The sequence below is a fragment of the Perognathus longimembris genome, chromosome 8 (genome assembly GCF_023159225.1).
Source record: "Perognathus longimembris pacificus isolate PPM17 chromosome 8, ASM2315922v1, whole genome shotgun sequence".
In the NCBI taxonomy this organism is placed as follows: domain Eukaryota; kingdom Metazoa; phylum Chordata; class Mammalia; order Rodentia; family Heteromyidae; genus Perognathus; species Perognathus longimembris.
In genome coordinates, this window is record NC_063168.1 from 9,032,788 (window position 1) to 9,053,505 (window position 20,718).

The 20,718-nt window shown below is 46.9% G+C and overlaps 1 protein-coding gene across 1 annotated transcript in view; it reads right to left on the reverse strand.

Annotated features, from left to right (window-relative positions):
• The window catches only part of St6gal2 (ST6 beta-galactoside alpha-2,6-sialyltransferase 2), a 31,765-nt gene extending 26,082 nt beyond the window's left edge, over positions 1 to 5,683 (reverse strand). Inside the window, exon 1 of the mRNA XM_048352483.1 lies at positions 4,698 to 5,683. Within this exon, the coding sequence (XP_048208440.1) occupies positions 4,698 to 5,631 (934 nt within the window). The 5' untranslated portion in view covers positions 5,632 to 5,683. The remainder of the gene's footprint in view (positions 1 to 4,697) is intronic.
• Between the last annotated feature and the right edge of the window lie 15,035 nt (positions 5,684 to 20,718).

The window sequence follows — 20,718 nt, forward strand, 5'->3', positions numbered from 1 at the left end:
TGTCTTCATAAACTGAGGACTTCTTATTTTAATTATAAAGGATCAAGCCAGTGTCTACTGTCAGCCAGTCTATATCCACCACCCAGGAGTCTCCTTCCCAAGAACCTCCCAGAACACTTTCGTGTTTAACATAACAAGGCCTGCGAACTGTGGAATTACAGAAAATTTAAATTAATGGGTGTAAATTTAAGTAGTTCTGCCACATTAGTGCCCATTAATCTATTTTGTTCTTAATGTGGGCCTCTCACTCATGCACAATTCCGTAATATCATGCAAAGATCATTTGAAAACTCTGTCAGCTCTCAAATGTCGATTCATTCCATTAGAAAGTATAAAAAAAAAAACAAAACCACCACCTGGATTAATATCATGTGGAGCTCCTCACTTCTGAAGGGTAAGAAACCTCTAAGTTCACAGTCAAAAGCCTGAGTTTTACCACCGACAGCACACCTGGCCATGGTTGCTTAAAAACTGACTGACTAGGCTGGTCGCCAGTTTCTCATGTGTGTCATTCTAGCTACGTAGGAGGCTGAGATCTGAAGGATCTCAGTTCAGAGCCAGGTAGGGCAGCAAGGTCTGTGATAATCTCCAAAATACCTCGTAAAATGCAGGGTTGGCAGCATGGCTCAAGTAGGAGAGCACCAGGCAAGCATGCGATCAAGTCAAGCAAGTGTAAGGCCCTTTTAGTCGGGTTCAAACCCCACTACAAAGTGATAGGTTCACTTAGTTCCCTTAAGAGAAAATGCCTGCTAAATATCCAAGACTGAATTAAAAAAAAAAATGTCCTGAAATCCAGGCTTGGGTGTCATCACTCCTAGAAATGGGTGCCACTGGTCCCCTGCTTGTAATATCCCTCTGTCTCGGCCTTTTGGGTATAGGAATGGGAGCTTCTGTTCCTCAGATACAGGCTGAGCTTACAGGGCTGCGGTAACAGTGTACAACAGCCACACTCAGAACACATGGTCAGGAAAGATCTTGTCTAAAGCATAAGTCTGCTGAGGTGCAGCTGTTCCAGCAATGGAATGAAGTCGATTTGCGCAGAATGGCTTGCAAAAGGGTCTGTGCCCTGCTCTACTACCCTTTAGCCAGTGTGGCCGCCTTCCCCAGCTTTGGGCTCTTGGACTTCCTGGGGCCCGGGTCACCCACACACTGTGCTGATTCATGTCTCCTCCCCCCGCTGGACTGCCGGCCTGATCTCTGTCAGAGCAGGCTTTCCGCCCTCTTCTCTGCTCACCCAGGCAGTAGCTCTCAGAGGGTCTTCCCCACCCTTGTGGGTATATACCCCTCTGTGCCTTTCCCTTACCCACAAAGTACTGCATTTCTGTTGGTGACCTGCATTGTCCCCGCAGGGCCACAGAATCTGAGGCCTAGGTCTGTGCCTGTGTCACCTCTGCGTCTAGCGCAGGAGCAGGTAAGGAACTTGGGGACAATAAATAGCTAATGTGGGTCTCCCACTTCCTACCCTCTTGCTAGATGCCACGTGTTCAAAATACAGACTCTATAATCTTCCATTTTAAGGCTATTGCTGGGTTTTCTTATTTGTTTGTTTGTTTGCCTTTGTGCAGGTCCTGGGGCTTGAACTCAGGGCCTCATGCTCTGCTTGGCTTTTTCGTTCGAGGCTGGCACTCTACCACTGGAGTCACGTGGCCACTTCCAAAGCTATTGCTCCTCAGGAGCACTTCGATGGGAGCACCAAGAGTGACTTCATCAGGAAATTATTACCTCGTAGGTACAATCTGACACCAGGTCATCAGCTCGTGCCTTCTGGAATGTTTCATGTTTCCTCAGCAGCTTCAATAACATATTCAAAACCTTTGTACTTTACTTGTAGTTTAACAACTTTTACACTTTCCCAGCCCCAAGCAATTGTTCTGTGGGACTCAGTTTAACAGAAAGGATCTAGGGACAGGACTTCATTTCCCTGGAACAAACACCAGGGGGCGTTAAGCGGCAGCTAATCAACAAATAGGCAGGCATGAGGGCGGGGGTGTCTCTCTGGGGGGGAAGGAAGGAAGGAACTATGTAGTACTGGGGCTATCTGCCTAGAGTAGGGTCAGATGCTGCAGGGGTCACCTCTCAGTCCTGCCTTTGATATCTCACTGGGTCACGCCTCCTCTGGTAATTCTTAATCTGCATTTAGCAAATTCAGAGGCAGGTATTTAGGGGTCAACCTGAGCTTGGCTAACGCATGCCCCAACATTGCAAGGGTCCTGAAGGAATCTGCTGCCTCATGAGTTTGTTTCTGCCACGAAAGCTATTAGTGACTTAACGACTGTGACTTGCACTGACATCTCAGGTGAGCAGGAGAAAGGTAAGCACCTGGTATGCACAAGGCTGACAGCGACCCAAGCTTAGAAAGCTCAGTCTCGGTGCAGCAACCGCGCAGTGATGTGGTTGTATGAACATCTGATTCAAAGGAACGGAAATAAAAAGCAAGGCAATTTTCATGTAATGGGAGTTTGAGCTAGGCTGGCCTTCTACCACCTGAGTCATACCTCTATCCCTTTTTGCTTTGGTTAATTTTGAGACAGAGTATTACATTTGTGTCCCAGCTGGCCTCCATAGAGAGCCTCTTTACTCTTCTTGTGTAGCTGGAATAAAAGGCATGTACTACCATGCCCAACAGTTTTGGTTGTGGTTATTGAGAGGTTTCCTGAACTTTTTGCCCAAACTGATCTTAAATTCAATCTTCCCAATCTCTGCCTTGTGAATAGCTGGGACTGTAAGTCATGAGCCACTGCATCTGGCTAAGATAGACAATTAAAAAAAAGTTTCCAGACATGCTTTCCATCTGTGACTTTACAATTCTAATCATATAAACAATCATATGAGTGCTACATCGTGAATTAAATTTGGACACTAGACACTAGCAGGTACATAACTTGGTTCTGCATAAACACAGACTTCTTGGTGTCTTTCATACCTTCTTCCTAGTTCTAAATAGTGTTTAAAAGGCTGTGGACAGGGATATTTATGCAGGCATAAAGAGTGTGGGAATTCTCCCTGGCCTGTAAAAGCTATCCAAATACCACATATTTACGATGCAGCGGTGTTTAAAACAAACCAGAAGCAGGTTACCAGCTGCTTCAAAGCTTAATACCTAAATTCCTCCCTTGCATTATTGATGTTGGTCCTCAGAAATGAGGAGAAACGGTGGTGTTATTTCACCCCAGGGGCCTTAAACCTCTGCACATGGCTAATAAATTGCAGGGTGCTTTGCTCTGGTTTGGCTCCAAGCTTACGTGAGACACGGGCAGTATTACTGTAAGCCTGCTATAAGGTCAGTCCCAAGACACAGGGACCCCAAATCACGAGTCTAGATGGGTTGTTGCCTCATTCCCGAGAACATGTGCCTTGAAGTCTGTGTTGCTGCCCTCTCAGCCTAAGGAAACAGTCACCAACCATTCTCTTTTGCTTTTACACTCAAGGTTGGCACTCTGCCATTGAGTCACTGCTCCACTTCTGGCTTTTTGCTGTTTAGTTGGAAATAGGAGTCTCGTGGACTTTTCTATCCCAGTGGGCTTTGTGCTTCCATAGGTGGTTAGGATAAGAGGTGAACTGCACCCAGCCATTGCGCTTTCCCCATGGCTCGGGATGACATTGGGTGAGACTGGAGTCTAAGAGAATTTTCACCCCGCCCCCTACCCAATCCCTAACTCTCAAGTATCTGGAACTACAGACTTGAGCCACGGAGCCCAGCTAAACCACTAAGACTTTGAACAAAGCACATTACTGCTCCCATTGTAGGTGGGGAATCTGATCCGTGGCAAGCTTGGAGAACAAAGTGGAATGTTTCTAGAGGAAGGGATTCTACCTCAAGCATGCAACATAGAAACCCTGCCTGAGTTTCCCACCTGTCCGCCTGTTGTACAGATTGCAAGTTTGAAAGCGCTCACAACTGTAGAACATGTCTTCTTTCACCCTCTTTCTTTCTTTCCAGCACCCTGACCAATGGCAGGACCTATGTCCCCAAACAGATGTGGTGGTGTTTGCAGGGCAAATGGAACCAGGCTTGGCCACAGCGATGTTATGCTGAGAAGCTAAGCTTGTGTCAATAGCTGACAGGCCAACCGTGCTTTCCCACCCATATTTTCAGTACTAACCCCAATCTCGGGGCCCACTAAATTTGGTCCTCGAAGTGGCCGCCATAATCCTCCCGTGCTGGATTCTGGTGACTCGTGCCATAATCCCAGCTCCTCAGGAGGCTGAAATCTAGAGGTTCTCAGCTTGAGGCCAGCTCAGGCAGCAAAGGCTGTGAGACTTCAACTCCACAATAAGCAGCCTAGAGCAAGGTGGAGGTGATGGTTCAAGTGGTTGAGCACCACCAGCCTCGCAAGACCAAGGTCCTGAGTTCCAATCCCAGTATCAGGGGAAAAATAATCATCTCCCTGTGTCCTCGTAGGAGATACCACCCACAGGGACCTCCTGCTGCCTTGTCCTGTTTCCACTCCGCGGGAGGGCTTCTGGTGACTTTGGCCACCAGGGAACACCCAGTAACCCCCTGGCAACAGCGGAAAGGCCTAGGGCAAAGGGTGGGGTTGGCACCTGGCATGCCGGGGGACATGGCTCCTGTCCTCAATTCCCCCTGCTCCACCATGTCCCTAAGAAGACACCATCTCGGATCCCCAGCCCCCCCCCCTCTTCCCGCAGCCCCCGGGGGTGGGGTGGGGTGGGGTGGGGTGGGGGACGGGACGCACCTATCTCCTCTCCCAGCGAGGAGTTGAGGATGGCCCCGGCCGACATGACGACGGCGCAGGTGCGCGGGCCGCGCGCGTGGAGCTGGGCGGCGAGGGGCAGGGCGGGCACGAGGCGGCGCCAGCCCAGCGCGGCGAAGGGCGCCTCGGTGCCGTCCAGGGTGCGCACGCGGCCGCGCCGCTGCAGCTCGCACAGCAGCTGGGCGCGGCTGCGGGCGCGGCGCGCGGCGGGGCGCGGGCTCCGGAAGCGCACCCCGTGCTTGTTGGCCGCCATGTAATCGCGCATGGCCTTCTGCAGGCGCGGGGCCAGCATGCGCGACGACACGTTGCCCTTCCACAGCCGCGACAGCAGGGCCCGGGACATGGAGGCCGACAGCCGCTCCCCCTCGTCGCCGCCCTCCTCCGAGGCCTGGCTCCGGGCCTTCCTCCCGCGCTGCCTCCGCGGCGCGCCCCGCCGCGGCGCTGGCTCCCCGGGGGGCTGCCAGCCCGGGGTCCCCGGCTCGTGGCTCTGCCAGCCCGGCGGCCCCACGGCGAAGAAGTAGTCGTCGTCCTCAGGGTAGAAGGCGCTTTGAGATCTCCTCCCCGTCTGCGACGGAAGCAACTCGGAGTGGCCCAGGCCACCGGGGGCCTGCTCCCACGTCGGCGGGTCCCCAGGTCCTCCCGCGTGGAAGGGACCCACGGGGGGCCCGGCCGCCCGGGGCGCCGGGTTGGGATCCAGGCTCCCTGGGGAGGGGCCCTCCTGCAGGGCGCCCATGATGGCCCGCTGGCGGCCCTGGAGGGGCAGGAGCCGCCTGGTCTCCAGGAAGGAGAAGGAACTGGGCGCGGGCTCGGCGGGGTTGCTGTCGGTGAAGTAGATGAAGATGACCAGGAAGAGCAGCCCCCAGACGAAGATCCCGAGGAGCATGCGTTGTCTCCATTGCTTCAAGTGTGGCTTCATGGCAAGGCCTCGGGCCAGGGCCTCCTCGGGGTCCCAGAGCGCCGGGCAGGGCAGGGCGCACCTGAAAGACAGCCAGGGGTGCCACGTTAGTGGGTCTGGGAAGCCTGGGGAACAGGCTGGCATGGGTGCAGGGAGGAGAGGGCAAGAATCCAGGAACTAAGTCCAGGACCTAAGCGCAGGATGCCGTCCCTGGGGCTAGAACTCAGGGCCTCGGTGGCATTTTCCCTCAAGGCCGGCCTTTTACCACTTGGAGATAGGAATCTCATAGAATTTTTAAAACTTAAGAGATAAGAGTCTCACAGACTTCTGTGCTTCCAGCTAGCTTTGAACTAGGATCCTTAGGGCTCCGCTTCTTGAACAGTTAGGATTACAGGTGTGAGCCTCGGGCAACTGACGTTGAGCTCCGGGATTTTACAGCAGAAATGTACACTGTTAAGTAATGGTCACCAGGTTCACTTGGTCATGGTCTCTCCCAGGCGAGAGGGCTGCTAGAACGTGCCAGAAGTCCCCCAGTGCCACTGAATAAAGCAAAACTCAGTGCTCTTGGCAGGTGTTATGCCTGGTGAAGGCTGCTATTGAATCCAACTCTGTCTCCAGGTTACACTTCCATATTTCTGCAGCCAAGACTAAATGCCAGGATATGAACCCGGGAAAAAAAATGTCACCAGTTCCCTTGCTTTGTATGCAGCATTAACCCTGGGTTGTCTCCTGTGGTTTTATTTCAGCATGGAATAAAACAGGACGTAGTGTTATATCCATTTTCTAGGTGAGGAAACTGAGGCCCAAGGAGTTTTAAGTAACCTGCTCAAAACCACAGCAACAGACAGCATCAGATATCACACACACACACACACATACACACACACACACACACACACACACACACACACTCCTTTGCTTGATTCAGAAGCCCACACTTCTAACACTGAACTGTGATCTCATCTGCTCCTGCCAACTGAAGTTCTAAATTAGGCTCTTCAAGCTGTCTGTGGCAAGGGATCTTCCCCCCAAATTGTCACTGTCTGATATATTTTCATATTTCCTTCTATGTTCGAATGTTCTGGCAAAATCCAAAGGCTGTCAAAGCTTCTACATGCATACATGCCAGTTCTACGCAGATGGCACTGACATCTGCTAATGGACAGTCCACAAAAGTGGGGGCTGGGGCCAAACGCTGAGTGACATTCCCTACGTCATCTGCTTAGCCTGTCTACTCAGCAGAATGCTGCAAGCTGTAATGCCACATAAAGAAAGGTCTAAGAAAGGTGTCTCACGTTTCAAGGTTTCTAATAGAAAGTGGAAAACTATCCTAAACAATTATCCTGCTTCTTCTGCAATTGTGTGCATTACAGTATAATTCTGGAGTCATGAAAGTAGCTAGTGGCTCACACTTACCATCCTCACTACTCAAAAGGCTGAGATCTGAGGCTTCCAACTTCAAGCCAGCCTGGGCAGGAAAGTCTGTGAGGTTCTTCTATCTAATTAACTGGTAAAAAGCTGGAAATAGAGCTGTGAATCAAGTGGTAGCATGCCCGCTTTGAGTGAAAAGCTAAGGAACAATGCCCAGAGATCAAGCCCCAGTACACACACACACACACACACACACACACACACACACACACACACACACACGTATAATTCGAGAGCCAGTATGGATCCATCAAGTGAGCAGCTCTGTATCTCCAAAACCGACCCACACCCAATGCTAGCTGTCTTGTGGGTTCCCCAGGCCACTTGTACTCTTGATGACCCAAATACCAAACTGGAGGTTTCTCACACCCAGCAGGTACAAGAATTGGTTAGAATGACTCAACAGAGATGCCAGGGTTAGTAGTTGTACTTATGATTTCAGATTTACAGTGAAGGGTTCATACAGAGAAATAGCTGCAGTGCTATCACCTCCTGGTGTACAGGATTTCACCAACCAGAGGGCTCCACCGAGCCTCAGGGGCAGAGTGTGTATTGAGGTGTCACTAAATGAGTATCATGTGAATGAGCCGCATTTCCAGTCTTCCTCTCCTCTCTGGCTGTCAGGTCGGCTCAAAGTTCCAGTCTTACTATTTTACTCGATTGGTCTTTCTGATAACTAGGACCGCTTCTGAAGTTAACTAGGGATCTGTGAGTTACCTCATTATTACAGGCACAGCCAAATCCCTGAGGAAATTCCAAGTGTCTCCGAGGCTCCAGATGAGGAGCCCAGACACCAGCCAGAAGAAGCCTTCCTTGTCCCACACACAGGCTGCAGAGCAGAGCCGGAGGCCACCTTCCCGCTTGGGCTGGGAATTACCCTTGCCGGGTCTCCCTGCTCTGAGCAGCTGCTCCAGGAAGCAGCTCAAGAACGGGAGGAGAGTTTCTAATTTCAGCATTTTCTTGAGAACATTCCTAAAACCCAGTGCCCACGTGACATGTCTGGAGCGGGGAAGAAGATGATGCAAGGAATACAGCCAAGATTTGAGCTGCTGAGAAAGAACCAGAAACTTCTGGTCTTGAGGCGACATCCCCTGAGCCAGATGAATTCTTGCTGCCTTAGCTCAGAGGCTCCAGGAAGCAACAACATGCATCTGTAAATTCCATGGAAGGATCCAAAATATGGAACCCAGGCTTTATCTCATGTGACTATATGGGGGCAGGGAAGAGGAGGAGGGAGGAGGAGAGAGAGAGGGAAGGGAGTGAGAATACAGTCAAAATACCTCATGTACCTATGTAAAAGTGGGACAGGGAAGCTTCCTGAGATTGATTTGGGATGGGGAGGACTGGGGTTGAGCAAGTTATTCTGGACACCTATAGGGACATGTCATAATGAAATCATATTCTACAACTCATGGATACAAACACAGCAGTGTTTTAAAAGAAATGTACTCCTTAGCTTACTTATGTAACTGTCCCCCCCCCCTCCCGTTCATCACCTTTACAGTAAAGCTTTAAAAAAATATATAAAACTAAGCCAGGTACTGGTGGCTCCTATCTAGAATGCCAGCTACTTAGAAGGCTGACATATGAGAGTCACAGTTCAAAACCAGTCTAGGCAGAAATGTGTCTAACACACTTATCTCCAGCTAACCACTAAAAACAGCTGGAAGTGGACGTGGAGGCGTGGCTCAATGCTAGGTCACCAGCCTTGAATCTAAGGGGGGAAGGAAAGGCCCTGAGTTCTGTGTACTGGGGAGCTTGTGCACACCTACACACATCCACACACACGTCCACACACGAGATAAAAATAAAAAGTGCCTAGTTTCCTGGAGAAGTTGTGTCATCAAGATGATGACAGACACAAATGGAAAGGACAAGAAATCTGAGGATACCTGAGAGTAACCGATAGAGTAAGTGCTATAGGGACCAGGACTGTCTGGTGTGGTAGGAAGGAGCGATGAACTGGGTCTCTGTAGCCCTGCTAACTCTACAAAAGCAATAAGGACCCCGATACCAGTGGTGGTGGCTCTTCAGCAGGTGAAACTGTGGGCCTCGTGCAGGGTAATTATAAAAAGGAGTGAGCTCCTGCCACCACTCGTGATTAGACTCCAACTTTTAATAATCCCAAAGCCTTTGCTGCAACTTCTGCGAACCTGCTGATGCTAATTAGGGATCTTCTCCAAAGCAATTAAATCTCAAGGCAAAGACAAATCCTTTGCTGTACATATCCCAAGTCTCCATCACGAGTGCATCGTAAGGGATACAAGACAGAGAGGCAGGAGATGTCATCAAGGTTCAAGCCATGGATCCTTCTTTTTCTTTTTGTGCCCACACTGGACCTTGAACTCGGGGCCTAGGCACTGTCTCTTAGCTTCTGTGCTCAAGGCTGGTGGCTTTACCACTTGAGTCACAGCTCTACTTCTGGCTTTTTACTGGTTAGTTGGAGATAAGAGTTCTACAATCTAAGCCTCCTGAGTAGTTGGGCTTGCTTATGTGCCTGAGCCATTGATATCTGGCTCATGCATCATGCTTTTGCAGTGGAAGGGAAGGGCTAATGAAGCACTCGAAAGGCAGTCTCCTAATCTAGCCGAGACACACTATAATGAGAGACTGTCAACAAAGTCATCTCTTCTGCCTGCCACCGTAAGCCCATGGTAGATGGTATCATATACAAGACTTCAGGGAGGTAAAAGAGGCTCATCGTTTTGCACCCTTTCCCCTACTTTAGCTTTCTACCCACCAAAGCCTCTAAGAACTTCAATTCGGGCAAGCAAAAATCCAAAGTACTGAGACTGACTTAAGTGCTGGTAGCTCATGTCCAGAATCCTAGCTCAGGAGACTGATAACCATGGAAACGTGTTTCAAAGTCAGCCAGGGTAGAGAAGTCCAAGAGTTGCTATATCCAAACTCACCAGCAAAAAAAAAAAAAAGCCGGGAAGAAGCATGGCTCAAGTGGTAAAGTACCAAGTGAGAGCGTAAGGCCCTGAGTTCAAGTCTCCCTTGGTACCAGAAAAACCTTCCTGTCCCAGGAGGGTTGGTAGATACCCGTATGTTAACAAAGAAAGAATCTTATTGCCTTATGGATATACAGTGCACTTTAACTTCTTCATATTATGAAAGAAGTCATGCCTTCTAAAGGCATAATTTATCACACATTGTCAGATGAAATTAGGCAATGTAAACAGTGCTGCACAGAAACACTGCCATGCTGCTCTGGGTTAATGCAGCTAACTTCCTGTTTTTTTCAAGGGCAGATGGAGGTTAATTTTAGACCTTGCCCCTTTAATGATGTCACTTAGGCCCTGTGTCTGGCAAGCTTTACCACCAGATCTCTTGAATGGAGACTTGGAAACACACACACACACACACACACACACACACACACACACACACACACACACTTTGACCCATATATCTGTACAAGGGCCGTTTGGCTGGGTTTTCTGTGAGTCTGATAAACACTGGTGGATTGATTTTTGTCAAAATTATCTGGACTAATTCTAAACCTAAGTAGTTATTTTCATGTTAAAATAATAAAGACTTAGACTGTGAGCTACAGCAAGACACTTAAATCTCTTAATGGCCTTCAGGAGTCATTTTCTTTGGAGAATCATTTTTCTAAAATTAGCCCCTGTCACATGGAGAAAACACTCCTCTGCAGGCAGAAAGATACACCCCTGTGCTGGAATTCTTGTATCTCTTCACAACCTCAGGGGCTTCTTTTACAAGTGGCCCCTTTCCCTTGTTCAGGTTTGATAAGAGTAAGGAAGTCTAGATAGCATGGAGACTGACTCACTCTCCATGTCCTCGTTCTGTGTTGAGACTCAGCCCATTCTTAGGGTTAATGTCCAGCACAGCCAGTGAGGTTGCAGAGCATTTAGGCTGTGCAACAGGGACAAGGACCCTTTCTAGGAAGCAGGACTGGCCCAGACTTGGTCCCAACAAAGTGGATCCGATGGAGGGAGGCAGGAGAGGCTTCCTTGTCCTCAAGGCTGGGCAAAGGATGTATACGTTTAAAACACTGTCAGGGCTTTTGTTCTTAAAACTTAGATTTTTGAGCATGCTACATTGGGGTTGACTGTGAGCTTCCTGAAGGCTGGGAATACTGTATATCTCGCCCTGAGGTCATGCAACCCCAGAACACTCCTAAAATAGATTTCTGAAATAAATGAAATCAATCAACCAAATGAGTGGAGGGGATGCCTTGCTCTGGGATTGCCAACGTGATGTTCCTGGTTGGTTTAAGAGGGTGGCTGTACCTTGCTGTCTGTGCCTCTGAGCCCAAGAGCAGGTGCACAGGTGGCTTGTGGGATGGCTGGGTCTGTGTTATTTGCCAAAGTCATTATTCTAGGCAGGTGCTAATGGAGTGAATGAGCTCCAGCACCAACATCCTACGCACCAAAGGTGCGACATCTTCTCACTCCTCTCTACCCCAAACTTCAGCATGCTTTGTCCCCATCAAACACATAAGAAGCCGAAGCTCCTTCCAGTTCTCTCCCTTTAGTCCATCTGGAAACTTCTAGGTGCTATGCAAGTCCCAAGTTTGAAATTTTGTTGAGTTTTCTTTTTCTCTTGACAACTGTTAGGCCTCATTTCAGGCCAGCATTCTAAATTCACCAGACCAAGTGAACCCCTAATGCCCTGTTGTCCCTTCAAATCCTGACTCTTACTTGCTAAAGTAACAGGTTTTCACGGGGAGACGGCGGGAAGAGCCACACCTCCCCCTGCCTGGCAGTCACTGAAGAGAGCTTGGTGTTTGGACCTGGAAGTGAACTGTGCCTCTCATGAAAGGCTGCAAATCTTTTCTGCTATTTCCAGAGAGCCTGGGGGTGTCCAGGCCTGTGGGCTTGAGATAGTGCCCGCCAGGACTCTCTACACTTCCCTGAGGAGTGCTTGGAGGAGAAATTTGGATTAAAGAAATCCTTGGATGATGCTCCCTGAGGAGGAGGTGGTTGAACGTTCATGCTTCCGGGTAGAGGATGGTTCCCCATCTTGAGCAGTGAGCCACAGGTGTTTGGGTGAGAATACGTTCAGGGCCCAGTTTGGATGAGAGTGGGTTGTTGTGACAAGTGGATGGCATTATCTTCCTTTGGATAATTTCTACAGTTGTGTGTGTGTGTGTGTGTGTGTGTGTGTGTGTGTGTGTGTATGCTAAAGAGGGAGGGTAGATGAGAAATATTTTTAAAGGCAAAATTGCACGTAAGTGAGTCACGTGGCAGCTTCTAGCCAAGGGGTGAGGAGAGAGGGAAGATGATTCTCGACATGGATCACTGGTGTAAAGAAAAGACAACCTGCTCACAAGCCGGGTCTATCAGCTTCATGAAGCAGCATTCCTCGGCTTTGGACCTGGAGGCCTGTTCATTTTTACAATAATTAGCATTCAAATATTTGCACTTTATACTAAGGATGCACAAATGCTCATGGTGGATGCTGTACATTCACTTCCACATTGATATCGAATCTTTGAGAAGCTGTGGGGTTGTAGACCTGCCTTGAGACCTCGAGGGTTTGCAGGGTCCTATTCAGTGGGCTTTGGGGGGCTTTGGACAGCAGGTGGTTCTCACAGGGAGTCTGGGTCCCAGTGAGGCTGGCATTTCTGGAGAGAAGCGATGTCCTTTGTCGTTCCTCAGCCTCAGTGGGGGTTGGGCAGGGTACCACTTCAGGCTGACAGTAAGTAGGCAAGGGAATGCTGCCACCATTTGGGAGTTGAGTCACAGCTGCCATTCTCAGCCTAGGCACTCGTGTTGCAGAAGGACACAAGTTACAATGGGTTTATGAAGAGCAAACCCAATGTGCGGCTGACCACAGTCCAGTGGGCAGACAGCCCATTCCTGTGCAATTGTGGGTAAGTCCTTGGAGCCCTAGTTTCTCTATCAAATAGAGTCATATGGATGTTTAATCAGCACTTCCCAGGGAAGGAATGGAAAATGTGATGTGGTTATGAGCACATGGTTGGCCCCAAGGAGCTTGGTTAGCAGTACTTTTCAGGCTAGTAGGAGACGTTGACAAAGTGGAACAGAGTCACAATGACATGGGTTTCACTTTGTGAGTTTTACCACGTGAGACTCTGTCTCCAATTAAGCGTGACAAATGCTGGAAGCTGAGCTGTGCTTCAGGAGGTAGAGTGCTAGCTTTGAACACAAAAGCTCAAGGATAGCACCCAGGCCCTGAGTTCAAGCCCCAGGACCAGCAGCGCGCACACATACACACACACACCCACAAACACACACAGACACCCACATACATGCACACACGCACAGCCCCCCTCATGCACATATGGAACTCATTATAAGCCCAGGCCTTGTTAGAACACACACACACACACACGCACACATGTACCACACATGCACACACACACACACACACACACGGACTCGTTACACGTGTTAGATGGTAGGGATTAAGTGGATGATGTAACTAACCCAAGTTTATCTTCTTTGATCTTATAATTAGTGGAGATAACTGGTTACATTGTCTCCAGAGTACTTGTTTTCACCAGAAGCATTTCCTAATGAATATCTATTTGTTCTTCATTTATACTGTTATGTGAAAATGCAAATGATATTACAATTAGTGCATCTGCATCTATATTGCCTGCTGAGTAAATGACATTTCTGCAGCAGAGATGAAATCATTAATCCATCATTTTTTCATTCAACAAACACTGCTTGCAGGACACATTCTCAGACATAGAATTACTAGTGTTCATTCCAGATATGACATGTGTGTAACTAAACTTCTAATGCCACAGACCCACAGTAATAAAGCAATGAAGAAATAAATCTTTATGTTGTCTCTCACCCCAGAGTACATTTCCTCATTTTATTTCTGCTCTTGACATGATTTAAATAAAGCATTTTCCTCCTTTGCTCTACAAATGTTTGCAGTAGCTGCATTATGGCAACTTAACACAGCATTAACTACAGAGCAAATATACACTCCCCAGATTGCTTTTGGAAAAAGAAAAATGTTTATATTGTCTATCACAGAAACACTGAATTCATCAGTCTGAAATTTATTTAAAATATCAGATGTAAAAATCAGGATTGTGAATTCATTTATGAACAGTGTAAGGTTATTACTTTGCTTTTAAAGGAATATATATGTATATATGTGTGTATATGTATATGTGTATATATGTATGTATATGTATATATGTGTGTATACATACATGTGTATATGTATATATGTATATGTATGTACATGTGTGTATATATGCATCTGTATATATGTATATATATATATATATATATATACACCCCAAAATATTTTGGCTTTCTCAGAAAAGTTCAAGCTAATCTAGGGAAGGCTCCTGTGAGTTTACAGTGTATTATGTGCTTAACAAACATTGCCAGTTGGTTAACTTTCTTGTTGGAGTAAACTTTTTAGTCCTAATTCTGTCATTGATGAAAGTACTGGTCCTATGCAAAAGCAACAGGGAGCTGAGACGGAGTCTCGTGGTGTTTGACCTAGGCACTGGGCTAAGGCAGGGCAGGGAAGGAACATATCTAGTCAGAGCCATGAATCTGGGGAACAGGACTCAACACTTGAGCGACAGAATCACTCAGGAGCCAGGCACCTGCCCAGTGGCTCCTGTCGTCCTAGCTGCGCAGGAAACTGACATCCAAAGGCGTTCAGTTTGAAGCCAGCTTGGGCAGAATATTCTTAGAGACTCCATTCCCAGTTAACCAACAAAAAGCAGTCTGGCAATGTGGCTGAAGTGGTAGAACACCAGTCATGAGCAAGAAAGTTGAGCGAGCTTGCTGCTCTGAATTCAAGTCCTTGTACTGAAAAAAGAAAAAAAATCCTAATAGGGAAAATATATTTCTATTCTCCTACTCCTCCCGTCCCCAAATATGAACATAATAATAGAATCGCAAACATTGCTTATAATGCAAACATTTTATTTGTCAGACACAAGCTAAAGAATGTGTCTTCTGTTGGGAATATTTTTTTCCTCCATTCTGGAGAGGCAGAACCCACACCATGAATGGCAGAGCTTACAGGAACTCCAGTTCTCTCTTCTTACAAATGAGAAACTGTTGGCCTAAACAAACAAAACAAGTTACCCATGGCTACCGAGCTCTGTGGAGGCAGACAGCAGGAAGTAAAGACTTCCTGACTCATTCATCTTGTTCTCTGTTCTTAAGGAATAAAAAGGGACTAAAGTCTTTAAAAAGTTGACAGAGTTCCTTGGGAGGGCAAAACTGGGAGAAAACGAGGGAAGAGGTGACACTGATTAAAGAACAACAACAACAAAAACCCCAACACACAATGTACTCGTTACCTGGCATGTAAATGTAACCCCTCTGTGCATCACCTTTATAATAATAGTAAAAAAGAATAAATAAAATTGGCAGAGCTCTTTTGTGCCTTCAATGTAATCTTTATCACCTGACACTTCCCATGTGGGATTATGGGATGGATCCTCAAGCACAGTGATGAACCAGTTAACCACAGGGCCATGCCACAACGAATGCATCCTTAGTCAAGTGCATGGGAGCACGAGCCCCCAAAATGGAGTCACACACACTAAGCTACTGTGATGTCCCTGAATGAGCCAACGTTATGTCTCTCACGCCGATAAAGCCCATTGTTGACTGAGATGCTGTTTGGGAAGGCTGAAGCTCAGCACACTGTTCTAGCCCCTGAGCATGAGGAACCTCAAAAGACAATCACTACCTTGTAACAACTTATTTCGGTCAAGTTCAAAATATTTGTTGGGAGCACTGGGAGACCCATTTAAAGTGCCACATTTCTAGGCTGGTCCTTGAGCAGGCTACTGCAAGATGCCATCCTCGTAACACAAGAATAATAGCCATCATGGGGCTTTGTCCACCCAGGGAAATTACTGGAAGAACACTGGAGACCCCCTTGCTAATGAGGGACCTAGTGTTACTTAATTAACCCTGCATCATCTTTGGTTCCTGCCACTATACACCATGAAGAGTAATTAAGTGCCCAGAACCTCCACAGGATAATCGTGGCAATCAATAGAGTCTGGGCACTAAAGTGATCTGCAGCAAGGGAGAGCTGCTACTATCATTAAGAGTGTGTCCTTTTCTCTTCTGCAGACAGACAGCAAAGATACCACACCATTGTCAGATTTCCCAGTGCATGGGTCTGATACTGTGAATCTCCCAAGCTTATGTGTCTAAAATGCACCTTCCTAGGACCTACCCCAGGCTTCGGGATCACTAGGCCCAGAACATTGCCCATAAGCTTTCTGGGAAGCTTCCCAAATGGAGTGCATGTCCCTGGAAGGGCTGTAACTGACTGAATGAAAGCCAGAAAAGGCTAGAAAAATGAGCCAGCACATTCCAGTGCATTGCGAGTGGGTTGGCACACAGGGCAGGCTTCCCACAGAAACATGGCTCCATGCACTGCTTGGAATTCTCAACCTACCCACAGATGTGAGTTTGGCTATAACCTGAAAACCTGCCACCCGTACAAAGACTAAACTTTCTCTGCAACACTTAAAGACCTGGGACCCCGTGCCAGGCACCCCCTGCCAGGCACACACCTGCATTCTTTGCAAGCATCCTGGCTTTTCTGACCTTCTCCGACCTCTCTGACTTACCTCGATCCCTTTCTGAACTTTCCCAGCCTAGGCAGAACCTTCACATGGTGAGAGGAGAAGTTCTGATATGCAAAAAATAAGTGAAAGAATGAATGTCAGATGCCAGTGGCTCACACTTGTAATCCTAGCTGCTCAGGAGGCTGAGATCTGAGGACTGAAGTTTGTTTGTTTGTTTGCCAGTCCTGAGCCTTGAACTCAGGGCCTGAGCACTGTCCCTGGCTTCTTTTTGCTCGAGGCTAGCACTCTGTCACTTGAGCCACAGTGCCACTTCTGGCCATTTTCTATATATGTGGTGCTGGGGAATGGAACCCAGGGCTTCATGTAGACAAGGCAAGCACTCTTGCCACTAGGCCATATTCCCAGCCCTGAGCACTGAAGTTTGAAGCCAGGCTGAGCAAGAAAGTTTGTGAGACTCTTATCTCTAATAAACTCTTATCTGGAATAAAAGTAATGCTTTAAGTGGAAGTATAGCTCAAGTGGTAGAGTGCTTTGAGTGAAAAAGCTAAGGGACAGCCCCCACGCTCAGGACTTGAGTTCAAGCTATAGTACTAGAACGCCCTCCCGAATGTAGTATTTTATCCTTTCAAAAATCTTGACATAGAATTTAACACTGTTATCTTTGCCAAATGTATTCAAGTGTCAGGACTAGAGCATAACTCAAATACTAGAGAGACAGAGTTTGCCTAGAATGCATTAGACTCTAGGCTCAATCCTCAGTATTAACCCCCACACAAATTCAAATATATTCTAATTTTCAGTGGATATAACAATGATAATAAGCATTTGAAAACCAATATCTGGATTCAAATACATTTCCAACATGGTTGTTTGCTGTTCCATTGAGTAGGTATGTCAACTTGGGCAAATGATTAAATCACCAAGCAGTTTCACCAGCTGCAACTGAGATGACATCATACAATTGACTCTATCTTTAAGAAAAGTTTAATTGGACTCCCTCTGAAAAGCAATCAATATATTGTGGGGGCACCCATGCTCAAAGAATGTTCCTTCCCTTCTTCTCCTCCTCCTTTTCCACTCTCCACTGGGTTTTGTAATAGCTTACAATAGCTGCAACTTGTAACAAATCTTCCAAAAGGAATTCTTACACTAAATGTGTTCCCACACTCCAAGACATGCTGAGAAACGCTTCACAATTGGCCCCCAGGGAGGGAAGGCGGGGAGAGACCTGAGTGTGGGCCCGTGGATTTACAGCACAGCCAGTTGCCTTCTACCAGTGATATCACTGAGTGGAACTGGGAAGAGACAGAGGGGCTTGTGACTTAGAGTGCACACCCACAAGTACGTGACATATACACAACCCAGAGAATGCAAATAACACGAAGTCCACACATTAATCGTAGGGCTCAAGTGCCAAGTATTCACTACCATTAGTGTGCGCATGTGTGCATGCATGCATATGCTTGTGCATGTGTGTGTGTGTTCTGGTACTGGGCCTTGAACTCAAGGCCTGGGTGCTATCCCTCAGCTTTTTCACTCAAGGTTAGAGCTCTACTACTCAAGCCACACCTTCAATTCCTGCTGGGTTTTAGTTGTTACTTGGAGATAAGAGTCTCATGGGCCTTCCTGCCAGGGCTGGCTTTGAACCTCCATCCTCAGATCTCAGCCCCTTGAGTGTCTAGGATTACATGTATGAGTCACTTTACCATTATTTTAAATCATAGTTAATGATTTGTCCACAAAATTCCTGAAACAAATCATACAACTGTATCTCACTCTACTAAGAAACTACTGACCATCTCAAAATACAAATTCTTAGGAATTCAGCCTATTCAGAGGACTTTATAGGTACAGGTCCCTTTCAGACAGGTGCAGAATGCAGGGGAAAGTAAAAAAAGGGGTGACAGGTGACATTGTCCAAAAAAAAAAAAAAAAAAAAAAGATGTACCCATGACCTGACATAAAATGGTAACCCCTCTGTACAACACCTTACCAATAACAATGAAATTGAACTTAAAAATAACAGGTACAGGACACATGTGCTGTTTCTGCCATGGTGTACACCTGTGTAGACCTAACAGCAGAACACGGCTCTGGAAGTCACGGTGGGAAGATGTGGCAGACTTTAGGATCCAGGCACTCCCTTTCGATATGAGAAAACCAAGGTGCAGTGGGGCAGAGCAGGTTGACCCCATGAAGAAGAGGTCTGGCCGGAAGCCAGGCTGTGTAGTTTAGAAAATAGTTTCGTTCTTCAAAGCTTTTAAGGCTTTAAGCCTTCATATTGTATTTGCTTATCCAAATTGTTCAGACACTGACTTATTTCCAAGGAGATAATAAAATACATTTGCAACTTATAAAATATTTTTGCAGCTAGTGCTGGCAGTGACATTTAATGACCGTGACTTGCATTTGCATATGGCTGTTCTTATGACAATGGAGCCCTCCTGCTTGAAGACTCTCTCAGCAGTAGAAGCATTAGGAATATCTTTTATTTAAGGTCTTTTGTATACCAAGTGTGGGACCCCATTCATGATCAATTGGGCTGATTTAAACAGGATGCTGTATGAGTTGACGGTCACTAGTGTTTCAACTTCATAATGAAGAGACAGACAAAGCCCCTTGAGACCGAAAGCCATTAGATGTGAGCAGAGTGTACAGGGTTGTACCACCTGCACAGATCTCAGTAAGTGCAAAAGACCATGAGGTAAACATGTTGTCTCATGACCATGGGGAACTGGGTCATTCTCAGAGGCCATGATTCTGTTTGAACCAGAACTGGCTTCAAAGCAAAAGGTAAACAATGGGTCCAAGGACCCCACCATGTTTTTCCTTATTGTCCTGTCTGAACCAACCTCATGTGAAAAATAGCCATGCAAAGGGAGAAGAAGTCTTCCCTCCTCACCAGTGGGCTTGTGGGAAAAAAATGCTGGTAGAAGGTGCATGGGTCAAGAAGTGAAATTGTAAAAATTACGAAACAAAACAACAAAAAAAAGCATGGTGAAAGCATGTCCAGTGTCTAGTAGGAACAACTAAAAAACATGGCATTGTAGCCAGGTACCAATGGCTTACACCTGTAATCCTAGCTAGCCAGGAGACTGAGACCTGGAGAATCACTGTTTGAGGTCAGCCTGGGTAGAAAATCCTGAGAGATTCCAGCTCCAAAGTTACCAGCAGAAGGCTAGGCTGGAGGCTGGAGGTATGGCTCTAGTGGTACAGTGCCAGCCAAACAAGCAAGCTGAGTGAAAGTGGGAGGGTTTAAGTTCAAGTCTCTTGGTACCAGAACAAACAAGCAAACAAACAAACAAAAACTTTGCCTGTACAAGATAGCAACATACCATAAATTTCATGCTAATAATTAAAATTGCTATTTTTTCTTTATTCAGTGCACTAAACATATTCCTAGCCAATGGGGAGAAGGGAAGGAAGAGAAGAACAAAGCATTTCGTTTGAGCACTAGTGTCTGACACACAGTCACTCAGGAGACTGAGACCTAGAGGATCACAAGGTTCCAAGCCATGTCTGTGAGACTCCATCTCCAAGTAACTAGCAAGATGCTAGCTGGAGGTGTGGCTCAAGAGACAGAGCAGACTGTGATGAACAGGAAAAGCTGATTGGATTGAGAACTCCAGGCTTTGAGTTCAAGCTCCAGTACCAGCTCACACATACAAAAACTAACAATACATTTATGTATTCACCTGGAGTCAGGTGAATCTAAAACACCTGCTCTCGGACATGTACTTATTTCTCCTTTCACTGAGAGCCATAGGACATTTCAGTTTCAAATCCTTGTCTGTCCTCCAGCAGGGGTGATTAATCCTGACACCTGACTATTACTGGCTTATTCCTTTTGCCGTTTCTTTTCTTTTGCTCTAAATCATAGTAGCTACACGTCTCCATTCATGGAGCAAGCAGACTTTGTTAGAGGCTCAGCTATCTCTTTCCTGAGGGCACAACAGCCAAGCCTACAACTATCAGTATAAGGATGACCGAGTTGCTTCTGAGAGCCTTAACAAAACAAAACATGACAAGTTTTGTCTACCTTCAAAGTCTCCTATTCTTACCTGTTTCTTATCTAGTAACTGCTAAAGCAGAAGCTGTATTTCCCAGCAGAGCTGATCTTTTCAAGTTCTAGTAGAATA